The sequence below is a fragment of the Tachypleus tridentatus genome, chromosome 13, assembly GCF_004210375.1.
Source record: "Tachypleus tridentatus isolate NWPU-2018 chromosome 13, ASM421037v1, whole genome shotgun sequence".
Lineage (NCBI taxonomy): Eukaryota > Metazoa > Arthropoda > Merostomata > Xiphosura > Limulidae > Tachypleus > Tachypleus tridentatus.
Genome location: NC_134837.1, coordinates 172950656 through 172966728, shown reverse-complemented (window position 1 = coordinate 172966728; position 16073 = coordinate 172950656). Strand labels below are relative to the sequence as shown.

The window sequence follows — 16073 nt, the reverse complement described above, 5'->3', positions numbered from 1 at the left end:
ACAGGGTGTTTGGAAAGTCACTGTGCACTTATATATTTATTAACAGACATGTTTCAATATAGAATACAGGAGGTAAATATGAATGACAATTATAAACTATGTTGAAAGTGACCCCCGTTGTCATCAGTACAGGCCTGGATCTATCTTATTTTGTTTATAAACACCGCTATCAGTTGCTGGCTTGAAATAGACTGAATAAAATATGATTACAAAACTGCACAGTGACTTTCCGAACACCATGTATTTCTAAATTTAGTCACTGGGCTTACCAACTTGATGCGTTTTTATGGAGTATCTTACATGAAACATTACCTGTGAAAGACACGAAAAAATGATATACAAAGGGCTAGTCAGTTAGTTAATTTGTAGTTAAGCACAAGAGTATACAATGGTCTACCTGTGTTATGTCTTCCCACCGGTATAGAAACTCAGTCTATAGACTTACCGCTGAGCCACAGGGGAGGGATGGTATAAAAATGGAAGAAATATCCATTTAGAATGACAGTAAAAATTAAATTAAGATTACTAAAATAGATATGTTTGAAAGGCTGATTAAAAAAATTATTTGACGAGATTGATGTGAAAACGAACATGAAAAGAAAATTTCACCGATGATTTTCTGAAAAATAATAATTTCAGTGAAAGTAATTACTCTGATTAAGAATAGTTGATGATATTAAAACAGAAGGAAAACCTAAATATGCCATGAATATATTGTACTCTCACAGTTTGAGATAATATGGTTTGAAAAAAAACTACTTGTAAGTGTCCTCTAGCGCCGTCTGCCGGTATTTCAGCAGGAGTTTTGTCTTTACCAGAACCTGATGTGTGGTCTAAGGGGGTTTGTTCTACTTCTTTAGGCTTAGAGGAAAACGAAGTTATGTCGACTTTAGGTTTAGAGAAAAGAGAAGCCTGGTTTCAATTGCATTCTTCCCTATGCAAATAGATTATCGTTCACTTTATAATTATATTCAGCCAAAATACAACTCATCTGTACAAAAAGGAAGAAAAGATGTCTGTTTACATGATAGTTTACACTAGAATCTTAAAAGTATTATTATCATAAGCATGTTATTATAATGTATTTGTTTGTTTGAATTTTGCGCAAAGCTACACAAGGGCTATCTGCGCTAATTGTCCCTAATTTTGCAGTGTAAGAGTAGAGGGAAAGCAGCTAGTCATCACCACCCACCGCCAACCCTTGGGTAATCTTTTAATAACGAATAGTGGGATTGACCGTTACATTATAACGCTTCCACATCTGAAAGAGCGAGCATGTTTGGTATGACGGGGATTTGAACTCCTGACCCTCAGATGACAAGTCGTGTGCCTTATTCATCTGGCCATGCCGGGCTGTATTTTGTTAGTAAACTAAGCCTATGAAACTCACAAGCTTATTCATGAATATTAACTAAAGTAAATTCCGGAACATTATTTCAGGATATATTTACTAAATCAGTAAATATCATACACAAAACCTGTAAAATTAAAAAAGATGATGACACTTAAGATTGCGGTTTATTACAAGATAATACGGTAAAGTATAGTTTGTTTTGGGATTGACCAAATTTGGTAAAATTAATACTTCGAACTATCACTACTTGTCGAAACCTCACAATTACAGAATTTAGTAAAACAGGGACAACTGTACATCTCAAAAACATAAACATAATATACATATTATATGTGACACACATTCATACTTATATTCATACTTACAGAAACACAAAAATTATGTCAAACATATCACTCTCTGAGAGAGATTTTTGCAACAGCATTAACGATCTTGACAACCAGATAACATTGTTTATAACTTGATAAATGAATGGTTATTGAGAAAACTTTCAAAATACTGTCTTTCTCAGATGAGCGTGTGAAGCTTAGAATTATTTAAAAAATTCTGTATATTGCCTCAATATAGTAACACTTAGAGACCCGTTGCTATATTTTGTTACTAGATATTGCAACAGTATACGCTATTTACCAGTTGAACTGAGGTTTCACAATCCGGTCATTAGCGGTATTGTAACGCTGAAGAAAGAAAAACTAGGTCATAGTTTCCAAATTATTTTTCACGATGCACATATATGTATCTTATGTATACATTTTTTTCTCTTGTCTGCACGTTTCGTTTTTATGTATCATACATTACCGGCTGTAAGTGAAGTCAATACACGAGGCACAAGAGAAATAAGGGAATCCTTGAACACTATCGGTTGATTAGATTCTTTGTGTACTTGATGTTTAGGGTGAAAAAGACTTGACATATAGATGTCGTTGAAGTCGTTCTCGGATATGCATCTACACTACTTGGAGTGTTTTATTTTTCTTTCATTGTGCTTCATCATATAGTCACGCGAGAATTCATTAATCTTACTATTAGATATACACGGGTGACTAAAATTTTATTGTTGCATTCGATACATTCCTGAAAATAAAAACACAGAATAATTAGTATCGCAGCATACTCCGAGGGACGGTGTGTGTAACGTTTTAAATGTATACGTCCCTTTAGCGGGCCTGACATGACCAAGTGGTTAAGGCGCTCGACTCGTAATCTGAGAGTCGCGGGTTCGAATCCTCGTCCCTAAAAACTTGTTCGTTCCTTTCAGTCGTAGGAGCATTGTAATGTGAGGGGCAGTCCTACTATTCTTTAGTAAAACAGTAGCCCAAGACTTGGTGGTGGGTGGTGATGACTAACTGCCTTCCCTCTAGTCTTACACTGCTGAATTAGGGACGGCTAGCGCAGATATCTCTCGTGTAGCTTTGTGCGAATTTCAAAACAAACCAAATCTTTTAGCGATAAGACCAGATAAAAAGAGAACCTGACCCTCCAGGGTATGTGGAGAGAGAGAGATAAGACCAGTCAGACCACGTGCTGACCACATTTTTCATGGCATGTACAGCTACAGCTTATGTATCAAGACTTGCTTCTTTTAATTCAATACATTATGCAGTATTCGTATTTAAAATGACTCAAGATTGAATTTCATAGCATTAACTTCTGAATACTTTCCTTGGAGGCACGCTTCCAGACCCTTACCCTAGATACATCAATGTGGCAATGGCCCGACTAATCCCAAACTGCTTCCTATAACTGATTGTAATTTTAAGGCCATAGAACCAGACATTTACTTAGTGACGAATATTCACAAAAAAATTATATTATAATATGTAACTACTAAAAAAGAAAACAGTCATTGGTGCGGTATATTATCAGTGACATCTTTTAATTCGTCACCTGGTACTTCTTATATAATATCATAAAATATAGTGATAAAAACGTTTTCAAATTACATGTTTTATTTCAGCAAGACTATATCTAAACTCATTTGTATGCTATTTAATTACTTTGCATACAGCTGGAATCTTATTTCTATATATTTTCAGTGTAAGTATTTGATTTCTTTCCCCAAGAAGAACTCTAATTATTTTGTTTTGATGCATTAATATATTCACGAGCAGCACGAAATATATTATTTGATATCCAATAGCAGAAGTTGTTTCTAAGAGCTCTCGCTTGAAGATCGTTAATAAATAATATTTTCATGTTTTTAACTTTTTTGAGTTCATGTTTCACTCGTTTAGATTAATAGTATAATTACCACTCTTGTAACTTATTACTTATGTGTTTGTCCCAGATCGGTCAATGGTACGTTTATGTACTTACTACGCTAAAATCCGGGGCTCGATTTTCGCTAAACGACAGAACTCAGATAGTCTAATGTGTGGATCTACGCTACAACAAACAAAAACAAAACAGAAACAACTGTTTATATGTAATTTATGTTCCACAACTGAATCAACAAAACTTGAGATGTTTAATATAAGGAATCACCAGTGATAAGTCTGCACGCTTTAAACACCAAAAATCGGACTTCGATACCAGTGTTAAGTAGATCACGAATAGTTAAATGTGTAGCTTTGTGTCTAATAACAGATAAATGAGGAATTCTCACTTCACTGACCTAAAAAAAACAGTTTTGTACGTACGTTACGTTAAGGGAAAGAACATGGTTTTATTTTTCAATGTATTAAGATCTCTGTTTGTATTGAAGTTACATTCTATCTTAGAACTTGTACAGTTAGCATCTATTGAAATATCGTTCCATTAAATTCATTGTGAATGTATTCAACTGTTAAAATACAAAGTACAGATAGAAAATACAATACCCTCGAACGAATGCTCACGTTTCAGCATATGTACTTTTATTTTGTGCTTGATGAATCTGCTTCCCAACAGAATTTATTTCGCTTTGCTAGCTTCATGATTTATTCATTGTTCAAACGATCTTTTGGTGGGACTGTACGTTTATGGAACACATGGTGGTTTTGGTTGTTGTTAATGAAAACAAATCTAGACGAGCAGCTATAGATTTCTAGCTTCAGAGTATTTTTAATTCAAACTTGTTATACCACATATAAAAACCATTCTCAACAATCGTACGACGTAGAAGGATAACTTTGTTGCTTAGGGTACTGTTAAGGAATATAAACCACGGATAACTTACTGACCCTGTTCACTGTCTGTTAATCTTTCATACAATATAATATACTTCCAGTATCATACACTATTTCCCAGTTTACAAATAATTACCAAAATAAAGTGGGACATATATATATAAATATAAATCCAGAATGCAGTTTTACTCTATTAATTCCTACTTGGTAATAACTTTGTGGGTAATTTTTCGTTTGATAACATCACAACAAATAAGTCAGGAATTATTTAAGATGGTCCAGAATAATACAGATGGTTCCTCTTCTGCTGTAATAGATTTTAGAGATGTACCTTATAGTTTCTTCTGTGCCAGGTCTTGTGTGAACAATATCAACTGTCTTGGGTTTGCTCTTGCTTCTATTGACGAATCGGATGAATCCAAACCTACTACGTTGAAATTTCACTGTCACCTTCTTCATAGTCTTCAAGAGGGTGTCTTGGAAGTGAAGCATGGCTGGAAATTGTATGGCATTCCTGGACTCTTTGTAAGTAGTGGAATCTGGTAACTAATATTACAGATAATAAAGGAAACATAGAAACGTACTTATAGATGAGCCGAGAAGAGACTAATATAACGAACTTATTTCCATCTACTTGATCGTTTACTAGACGAAATTAGCTTATTTCTGAGAAACGATAACGCTAGTTAGTCAGTTCAGGAAGACAGGTTTTGTGTTTGTACAGGGTTTTTCACGAGCTTCGGTCAGTACAAATACGCTTAAAGTAAGCTATAGGTTATGACTCTTTACTTCGGTGAGAATTTTGAAATAAAATTTCTGTGCAGTGTTTGTTTGTACATTTATTCCTAGTTAAATATAAATTCGCGTATTTTTTTAATATCTGGATGAATTCACTTCCTTTCACAACCGATATTAGATTTAGACTATAAATAATATTCAATATTGTCATAGGCCGATTCATCATGATCGAGAATTATAATAATTATTATTATTATAAATACATTTCAATCGATTAAAAAATACAAATACTTCGTGATTAATTCCTTTAACTTAATTGCACGTGGGATTCCAGACTTTCTATTTTTTATAATGGTTATGGTTGTTGTTTTGATTACTCGTCTATAGTCCTCCAGTGAGACAGTCTTAGGATTTGTATTCTCAAAACGACTGGTATGGGTATTAAAACTTCAACTAAAATAAAGTACAGGTCGAAATGTTGTTCTGTACTTTATTTTAATTGAAGTTTTAACGCTCATACCAGTCTTCTTGAGAATTCATTTTAATTTCAAGTGGATTTCTCGTCATCATATGTCTAAGAATTTACAAAGCTAAAATCACAGGGTTCGATTCCCCTCGGTGGAGGCAGCAGGTAGCCGAATTTGGCCCTTCTGTAAAAAACACATATGTAGATATTCTTGTCTATAAAGATGTAATCTGTAAAAAATCCGATAAAAAGGTATAAAAATTTGTTTTTAAAGTTTCGTAATTGTTTTATTAATTCATCGACTATTTTTTCTGCCTCCAACCAATATCTTTATTCTAGGTCTTGTTGTTTCAGCGGATTCACTTAACGTGGTATGTAACATATAAATGATATTAATAGGAAAAACCTTGATAATATTTCATTTCTTAATGTTCTCTTACAAACGAAGTACTTTTAATTAACGTAAGCCTAGTCAACAGAAAACAAAGAATTAATATTAAGTTTATTGATTTCACAGAAATCGAGGTTTAAAGGTTAATTTATTATGATCATAATGCACGGGTACATCTTCTAACCTAGTATTTTAAAATATATACACATTTTATAAGTATATTACTTTTATACAAACAGGACAGTTAATGTCAACTAAGCCTGCTTTTTACATTTTTGGTGTTTGTTTGAGGAATATAATGATCAGTATAAATATAAATATTAAGTAAGTGAAACAACAGGAAATTATGTGTCAGCTATTAAAACAGGTTTTATAAACTGATCACGTAAAGCTATAAAGTGAGTTTCATTAACTGATTAGATAAAGATATAAAATTTAGTTTCAACAGTTGATTAGATAAAGGTATAGAAACTGGGTTTCATTAACTCATTAAATAAATATATAAAGTGAGTTTCATAAACTGGTTATAAAAAGATATATTAAGTAAGTTTCATTAACTGATTTGATAAAAAGGTCGCAAAATATTTTCGTAGCAATAAACCATAAAAGTAATATAAGGAGAAATTAAACTAAAATATTGGAAACATTGCATAAAACAACGAGAACAAAAATAAAAGAGTAAGAGAAAAATATCTGAAGGAAAACGACAATTAAATGAGAATTTATAGAACTTGAAAGATTAACTGTAAACCACTTAGATACTATTTGAATATACTTAAACCATTCGGATTGTTTTGGTGATAAGGGTGCAGTTCATTTTATCTTAATTTAATCTTCGTAACTTCTTAATGATGATGGTACAAAACGAAGTGAATAATAAATTATCGTTATGTTAGGAATCTGTAATTTGTACATTTCTTTATCACAGCCTGCTGAGTTCTACAGTTGTGGAGTTGCCTCCAGTGCTAAAGCCACTTCTGTTAATATATACGGTCAGTCAATGTTCAAGGCTGAATGTTGGGATAAAGCTGTCGTTTCCTATCCTGGTATTCTTGTGGCAGTACAGTAAGTTAACACATTCCAGATAACAAAATTACTCTTCCTATTTCTTAAGTAATGTGTACCACATTCAAACCACATAATTTAAGCGAGTTAAAATAGAGATCCCAAAGAATAAGTAAAATACATTTTCTAATAACAGAAAGTAATTTGATTAATTTAATTATTACAGTATGAAAGATTTAAATAGAAGAAAGATGCTCAACAATTATATAATGTTTTCACTTAAAGTATGGGACGTGGGATAAAACATCGTCTCAGCTTTAACGGGATATAATTTTTCGAATTTTAAAATTAATTTATTATTTTTAAGTATGTTTATTACATAAGATATATATCATAAAGAAAGACAAAACACTAGCTTTGTTGTACTCAGAATTGAAATTTTAATTAATTACATATAACGTCGAATTAACTATAAATTTCTTAATTTAAAATTAATATTATAACAGGAAATAACCTCGTTTGCACATAATAATCTGCCAAAATTGAATTCAAGCGTCTTTTGTCGAAGTACTATATATATATATATTACTTTAATCTACCTATAAATTCAATTAAAAGACTGAACTTGAACCTTTTTTTTCCGTAGGTTGTACTTTTGAGATATTCCCTGTTCCTGCCATAATAAATATTTTGTCATAACTTAAAGTAAAATTTAATATAACTTTATTAACATGGAACTACGTCACATTTAAAGAAATAGCTTGCCACACTTGTTGAAAAAAATACTCTTTTTGTTGCAGAAAAAAATGCTATTTATAATGCAGATAAAACATTTTAATTCGAGCCTTGAAACAAGAAATAATTAAGTAACTTTCTGAAATTCCATGGCACTTGTGTAATGCTCAATATTTGAAAATTCCGGCACGGCCAGGTGGTTAAGGCACTCGACTCCTAATCTGAGGGTCGCGAGTTCGAATACCTGTCGTACCAAACATGCTCGTCGTTTCAGCCATAGGGGCGTTATAATGTTACAGTAAATCCTACTATTCGTTGGAAAAAAAGTAGACCTAGAGTCGGCGGTGGGTGGTGATAATTAGCTGCCTTCCCTCTGGTCTTACACTGCTAAAATAGTGACGGCTAGCAAAGATATCCCTAGTGTAGCTTTGCGCGAAATTCAAACCAATGTTTTAAAATATGATTATACCAAAACAACAATTATTTACAACATAATTTTAAAATTAAGACACTCCTGAAGTTGACGCATTGATATGGGTCGAAACATGTAGAGTACATAAGACTGTTTTCCAGTCTCATAGGGTTTTTTATGGTCTTCAATCTTGTATAGTAAGTTACTAGTATTTTGTAGTACTTTATTTTTAAAATTGTGTATTACATGATCGTTGTTTAAAAATACTTGTGAATTTTTAAAAACTTTGAACAACTTATTCATGCTTTAAAGAAAATATACACAAAGTGTTCTCTTTTAACCTCATATAAAGTATTTTATTGTGACGTAATTTCAATTTTCTCTTATTTATTTTAAGGTAAGCAGTTTGCAACAATTTTATATAAATTTTAAACCTTTTCCTTAACAACGAGTGTCATTAATTTAAGTAAATGCCTTGTCTGTTTACATGATCCAATATAAATGATTTTACTTAAAGTACTTTCACAAAAGTACGTTTATGCTTTAAATTAAACGTAACAACTTGAACTATCATCCTTCGCTGCATAGGTACAATTTTTCCCTAATTTAAAAACAGACGACTCAATTTTAACAGTCATCTTTTTTTACCTAAATGTATTTTGTCGTTATTAAATTAAACGTCTTTTTACGAAATGTTTGCTTGTTGTTTAGAATAAGATCTATTGATACATTAAACTACTAAAGTTTTAATAAGTTGCAAACTGAACTGAGAACATTGATTTCGGGCCTAAGATTATAAATCAGTAGATTCTCTTTAAGTAATACCAATTTTCATCATTGGCTCTAGCCAGGATCTTTAACAAATTAGAATGGACAGGAACGTCACATTCTAAGACATCTTTGATTTAACTAGAGGTCTTGCATTAGCATGTTCTTGTATATGATTTATTAACTTTCTTTTCGCAAAATAAATAAAACCCTGAGGACAACACGCAAAAATAAATTTATAAACAACAAAAGAAGATCTTAAAGGTGGAATACGGTTCTTAAATTAAGCAAGAGGACTAACTTTAGAATAACGTGAAGCTTTAAAAAGTATTAGTAAGAAAACAATAATACTGCTGTATATAAATCGAACAAAGAACAGTATTATCGTTTTAGATAAAAAATGAATATTTAAGAAAAGCTGAAGAAATTGTATGTGATTCTACTAAGTTTGTAGAATTACAACATGATCCTACTGGTAGAAGTGAGACTAAGTTACAGCAATATTTGTTACAATTTAAGAAAGATAATTATTTCAATTAAGGACAGAATTGGAACATTAGACCATCAGGGAGTCATCCAATAATCCTTCATGGGTGATCAAATGTTCAAAAAGAAGAATACCTATATAGCGTCTAACGTTGGAATACAATCATGCTTTGGCTGAATTTTCAATGAACTTTTGAAGAAATGTATTACAAGTGAATATACATTAAAAGAAATTTTGCATTTGTCATGAAATTCAGTAACTTAAATCTGATAGCAATGTTTACTTTGCCTGTTGTGTCCTTACGTGAATATACCATTGGAAGAGACAACAGGATTTTGTATTAATCTAATTTACAACAGCAATTTCAATGGAGATAGCATTCCGAAATATTTTTCTTCAAGTTAATCAGTTTTGCTGTCGAGGAATAAAATTTTCATTTAATCTTTAACTAGAAGTTCTATGATCAGATTAATGATGCTGTATCTTTAACTAGAAGTTCTATGATCAGATTAATGATGCTGTATCTTTAACTAGAAGTTCTATGATCAGATTAATGATGCTGTATCTTTAACTAGACATTCTATGATCAGATTAATGATGCTGTATCTTTAACTAGACGTTCTATGATCAGATTAATGATGCTGTACCTTTAACTAGAAGTTCTATGATCAGATTAATGATGCTGTACCTTTAACTAGAAGTTCTAAGATCAGATTAATGATACTGTACCTTTAACTAGAAGTTCTATGATCAGATTAATGATGCTGTCAAGGGTTCAAGGATGGCCCTATCTCTTGCCAACCTGATTTTGTGTTTCCATGAAAAGCAATGTCTGGATAATTTTTCTTTAGAGTTTGAATTTATTTACTATTGTAGGTTTGTTATATCTTTAAGAATTCTGATCAAATTTCCAGAGTTTTACAACACTTTAATAGTGGACATGGTTATATGGGGTTTACTGTTGAAAACTAGTAAGATCGTAAACCTTCATTCTTGAACTTTCTTATGAGCAATAAATAACAATGATAATGAATAGTTTTAAAAGTGAAGTTTATCACAAAAATGTATATTATATATTATATTTTAATTTTTTAATGTTTTATTCTTGCTGCTTGTTTATGGAGTATGTAGTGAGATACGTTTCACATATTTATGTGATAACTAATATATGGGATAATTTACATAAGGAACTTTTGACCACCAAAACATTATTATATAAAAAAAAATAGTTTTCCAACACTTTGTTGTTATTTAAATAAGCGAAGTGTAATTACATTTTGTGTTTGTGATGCACCAAAAATATTGTGGTTATTAGTTTACCTTATACAAGTAAACATTCTTTAATCGTTAAGTCAGCTGAAGAATGTTACCTACAGATAGAACTGAGGTGCATGTTTTAAACATAACTGTCCCGTTTGTTCTTTTTTTAAAATCAAGGACCAAATTCCATGTTCACAAACTTCATTCGTTGTTTGTAAATTTATTTGTGCATGCTGTCAGTAGAGCTTTATTGATTCTACTAAGAAAAAGTTAATAAGTCATATACTAGAACAAGTTAATGCTAGCTTTCTAGTTAAGTCTAACATGTCTTAGATGGAATGTGACGTTCCTGTCCATTGTAATTTATTTAAGATCATGACTAGAGCCAATGATAAACAAAGCCTCTGTATTAAAGAGATCATACTGATTTATAAACTTCGGTTCAAGATCAATGTTCTGAGTTCGGTTTAACAGTTATTTCAATGTGAAACGTCAAGATACATAGTTAACGAATTAATTTTCAGTTTGCTTGTCACATCTAACTTTATTTACAGTTAGCATTGTAGATCAGGTTCCATAATAAAAAGAGAGAAAATTTTAGTAATCATAGGAGAGGTCAGTATGCCATAAAATGGCTAATTTTAGTGTGTGTGTTTTTTACAACGACCCTGTCGTATTTCGACCAATTCACGTGGGGTTTGGTTCCAGAGGTATATATGTAGACAATTTTCGTTACCTTTTATTTTTCATCTGTACAGTTTTTCAGTGAGAACATCACAATTTGAAATTTTCGTGAACTATCCATGTGTATGTCAATCAGCTTACATGGGATTTGGTACAACGTGAACTATCCATGTGTATGTCAATCAGCTTACATGGGATTTGGTACAAATGTACCTTCTTGTAGATCTCTGACAGTGATATACTTATTGAAATGAAATAAATTGTGACACAGCACATGCTCGTGTTACAATAGTTAAGACTGGAGCGTCATGAGAACATTCAGAGAATCATATACTTGAAAAAGGATGTGTTTTAAATTAGCATAAACATTGTTTTATTTTACATCACAGACTGTGTTCCCCAAATACCAAATTGAATGGATGTAGGTTTAGTGTTTTGTCACAGAAGAAATTACACAAGGTTTTAAAAGTCCTATTTATTTTAATAGGTTGTTATGTTGTGACGTCACATTATAAAATTATTTTCAGGTAGATTGTATAAAATTCTCTATGTTAAACCTCTAACGTTTTCATTTAAAAACAAGAGTTATTTGGTTTTTAATATAAGTTTTTACAGTATTTGTTTTAGAGCAAATGTTTGTTTAATGTTTCTTTTTTAATTTCGCGCAAAGCTACACGAGGACTATCTGCGCTAGCCGCCCCTAATTTAGCAGTGTAAGAGTAGAGGGAAGGCAGCTATTCATCACCACCCACCGCCAACTCTTGGGCTACTCTTTTACCAACGAACAGTGGGATTGACCGTCACATTATAATGTCCTCACAGCTGCCAAAAAGGGATACAATTTACAACGTTTCTCTTCATATTACTGTGATTTACTCTTTTACCAACGAATAGTGGGATTGACCGTGTTTGGTGCGACATGTTTTGTGCGACAGGGATTCGAACCGTCGACCTTCGGATTACGAGCTGAGTGCCTTAACCACCTGGTCATGCCGGGCCCAATACTTTAACGCTGACTCAGCAAACTGTGTGATACTAATTTAATCTTACTGACAATAGTGGTTCCCAGTGACACAACGGTATGTCTGCGGACTCACACCACTAGGAACCGGGTTGCGATATCCGTGGTGGAGAAAGCACAGAAAACACACTGTGTAGCTTTGTGCTCAATTTCAAACAAACTAACCAACAGAAGTAGGAATTAAGTTTTGTAACGGAATAATGAATTATATTAACATTATTAAACATTACTTGTATAAAACATAACAATACAAAGGCTGTCTGTAATATATATTTCTCTGAATATGTTGAAACTTCTGTGTAGCAAGTGGTACTCTGTCTTGATACTGTTGTAGACTATGTTTTATAATTTGTATTGTTGTTTGATCAAAGGGAAGCTTAACGTCACGTGATGAGTGCGAAGTTTAACGTCGAAAATTTCATCCAAAGTTATATAATAGTTTAAGCAACATAAGTCACGAGGTAGGCTATTGTAGATTATTAGTGATAATTAAGTCTATTAGTACGTGACATAGTGTGCAATATTGAGTTACTGAGTGAGTTTGCGAGTCACTTTTCTCAAGTGCAGTATTTACTGAGATTGTGCTTCGTCGAAGTAAAACTTATGTTATAGTGCGAACTTAGACTTGTTTGACTTGCAGTCCAAAAAACAATACAATAACAGACGTTTTCTTTATAATAAAGTGAACTAGGCTTTGTTTACCTATTAATCTGAATAAGAAAACTGCCAAAGAATAAAAACCGTTACAACTACATTTTAATGCATATTTCACTGTACTTTTGTAGGAGTAATGACATTATGACAGAGGACCAAGTCATCTGAAGTGGGTATTCAACAGCTTTGTTAATGTAGTTTCTGAGCATCTTTTATGAAGCTCGAAATAAATATTTTTGTATAAATAAACTAAAACGAAATACACAATTAAATTATAAATAAACAAAAACAATAACGTAATAAGCTTATGATAATGAAAACATTTCCAAATAGAGACACAACATCACTACAGTACAATGATGTAGATTACATGAAGTGTCTTCACTTGGAAAACGGCCTTGCGCTTGACCAAGACAAGAAAGTCCACATACATCTACGAGTTTCCACAGCTGAAAATATTGTGGATGGTGTCTCTCAGTGTCCTGATAACCACGTGATCACTGGTAGGATCTCTTCCTTTCTGTGTATAACTATCTTAAGATACGAACAGTTCAACTGGGTGATGAAAACTGTGGTTTATATAAAAACAATCGGTTAAAGGCCATTCTTGTGTTCTGATATATTAGCTTTACTTTGTGTCTATAAAAGTTAACCGTGCAATACTGGTATTAAATGTTAAGTTAACGAACCACATTTTAATTAATACAGAATGGATTTAGTGATTTTCTACCATTTTTGCTTTTCAAGCAGTTATCATCAGAGACAAAATCAAGGAAAGCAAATCCACTGCTAAAAGTTTCAGATATTTAACTTAACTATATTACTATAAAGATATAGTTGTAGCCACTATACATTCTGAAAATAAACAGTAGAGAACGCGAAATTCATATAAATACAGTTTGTTTATGTTGGAGAACGTGGGAAAAGTTTAAAGCAGGATAAAGAAAATATAATATTTTACCTTAAAATATTATCCTTATAAAATCCCTAAAGCCTACCTTAAAGAAGAGAACAAAATATATAATTGTAGTCTCTTCTCACATTGCTACATAGATGCCTCATTACCTTTGCTTCAGTTTTTGCGTATAGATGCTGATATATTAACATATTAACTTCCTTTGAACTAAAAATGACTCTGAAAAGGGCTCGGAAAAGATCCTATAACGTATGGAAAGTTCGATTCATATGATCTCTGTTGATGCTCTAAAAATACATTTTATCATCTCTGTTTCCTTTACCTGGAAACATTTTTCGATGCATACACTTTGAATACGAAAACGTATTATTAAAAACACAAGTAAAAGAGTACGGGTTTAGAAACAAAAGTTTAGAATATGATGATATAAACGTTACGATTTTAACATCATTTATTGTAAATAAACTATTGTGAACTATTGGAAATTGGGTCAATCTATTTTATTTTTCTTTCACCCTTATGAAAGGCATCTTAGTATGTGTAATGTATGTATATTTATATAACGACTTGGTCTGTCTATTTATTAATCTACTAGTGTATTTATGTAATGGTATACTATTAGGTTAAGTTTAAGGTCAAGACCATCAGAGGTCGCTCATTTTCAATAAAACTGATTTATATTTCTTAGCTGTAATAGATAATGACGGCGCTTTCCGAAGTGTCGACTATGCAACCTGTATGTCACTGACCAATGGATGGGAAATTGATTACTCCGACTGTTGGGTTCAGAAGCGACTAAAACAACACTATCTGGGAAGCTTCGATCCAAGCATGACCTGGAACTTTGAATGTCCTCGATCTCGGTGGGAGATTAAAGTTGTTGTGGGATATATTTTAAACGGAGATATTATCCTTAAGTGTTGCACCCTGAAGAAAATGTTTTAATTTTAATTGTTTAATTTTTTCCCATTTCATTTATGCGGATAAAAGCACCTCAGTAGAACATTTTTAAAATGAGTGTAACAGCACACAACCTTTCAACTTTGTTAATTTCTCTCACCCTCTACCCCCGTGGACAGACTTAAGTCTATAGATTTACAATACTAAAATGAGGAGTTCGATTTACCACGGTGGACCCGCCAGATAGGTCGTTGTGGCTTTGCTGTAAAACGCACGCACATACTTTTTTCATTTTCGACGTGTTTTATGTTTATAACAGTTAAACAACGTTAAATGATGTGAAATCAAACTAATACTATTTCCGTTAGGAATACTTCTAAATCCAGTGTTAACCGCTACAATCCTTAAATGATGTCAGGTTATACAGGGTGACCAAGACACGTTTCATCTGGCCTACAAGTAGTCTTTGATGTTTGATTATACTTAAAAAAAAAAAAAGAAAGAAGAAGAAGAAGAAAAGTACTTCATTATTAAATTTTCACTCAAAATTCTGTTTCCTTGTTTTACTATTCAGTATACATGTTATAGGTGCGTCAGCTTTTGTAATGCAGACAGTTGATAATTTTAACCCACACTTTCGTGGTTTTGTTTTGAAACAAACTGTTTAAAGAATGAGTTTTAGAATAATATAGAGAATAAAAGAATAAAAGGTGTTAAACAGTACAAGTAGACAACAAGAAATAATCACGGACAAATTAAACATGAATATTCAAAATATGAAGCTTTGTTTATTTTTTTAGATTTCGCGCAAAACTACACGAGGGCTACCTGCGCTAGCCGTCCCTAATTTAGCAATGTAAGACTAGAGAGAAGGCAGCTAGTCATCACTAACCACCGCCAACTCTTGGGCTGCTCGTTTACAAACGAATAGTGAGATTGACTGTCGCATAAAACGCCCCACGACTGAATGGGCGGTCATGTTTCATGTGAAGGGGATTCGAACTCATAATAGGCGTTAAACGCCCTATCCATCTGGCCATGCCAGGACCGAATATGAAGCTTCAATTGGTTATTCATGAGGAAATGTCTTTAAAATGGGTGAGTATGGTAGGACAAAAGGGCTGAAAGCAGAAAATAAAAATCCAGAAGCTCCCTTACAAAAAAAAGTCAAAAAT

The 16073-nt window shown here is 32.4% G+C and overlaps 1 protein-coding gene across 1 annotated transcript; it reads left to right on the top strand.

The window, feature by feature from the left end:
* The first annotated feature begins 4383 nt into the window (after positions 1-4383).
* LOC143238111 (uncharacterized) lies at positions 4384-15731 on the top strand. Its single transcript, XM_076478068.1, has 4 exons — positions 4384-4986; positions 6985-7121; positions 13416-13585; positions 14687-15731. Exons 1-4 carry the CDS (start codon positions 4639-4641, stop codon positions 14941-14943), a joined length of 912 nt encoding a protein of 303 aa, XP_076334183.1. The 5' UTR covers positions 4384-4638; the 3' UTR covers positions 14944-15731.
* Positions 15732-16073: the final 342 nt, after the last annotated feature.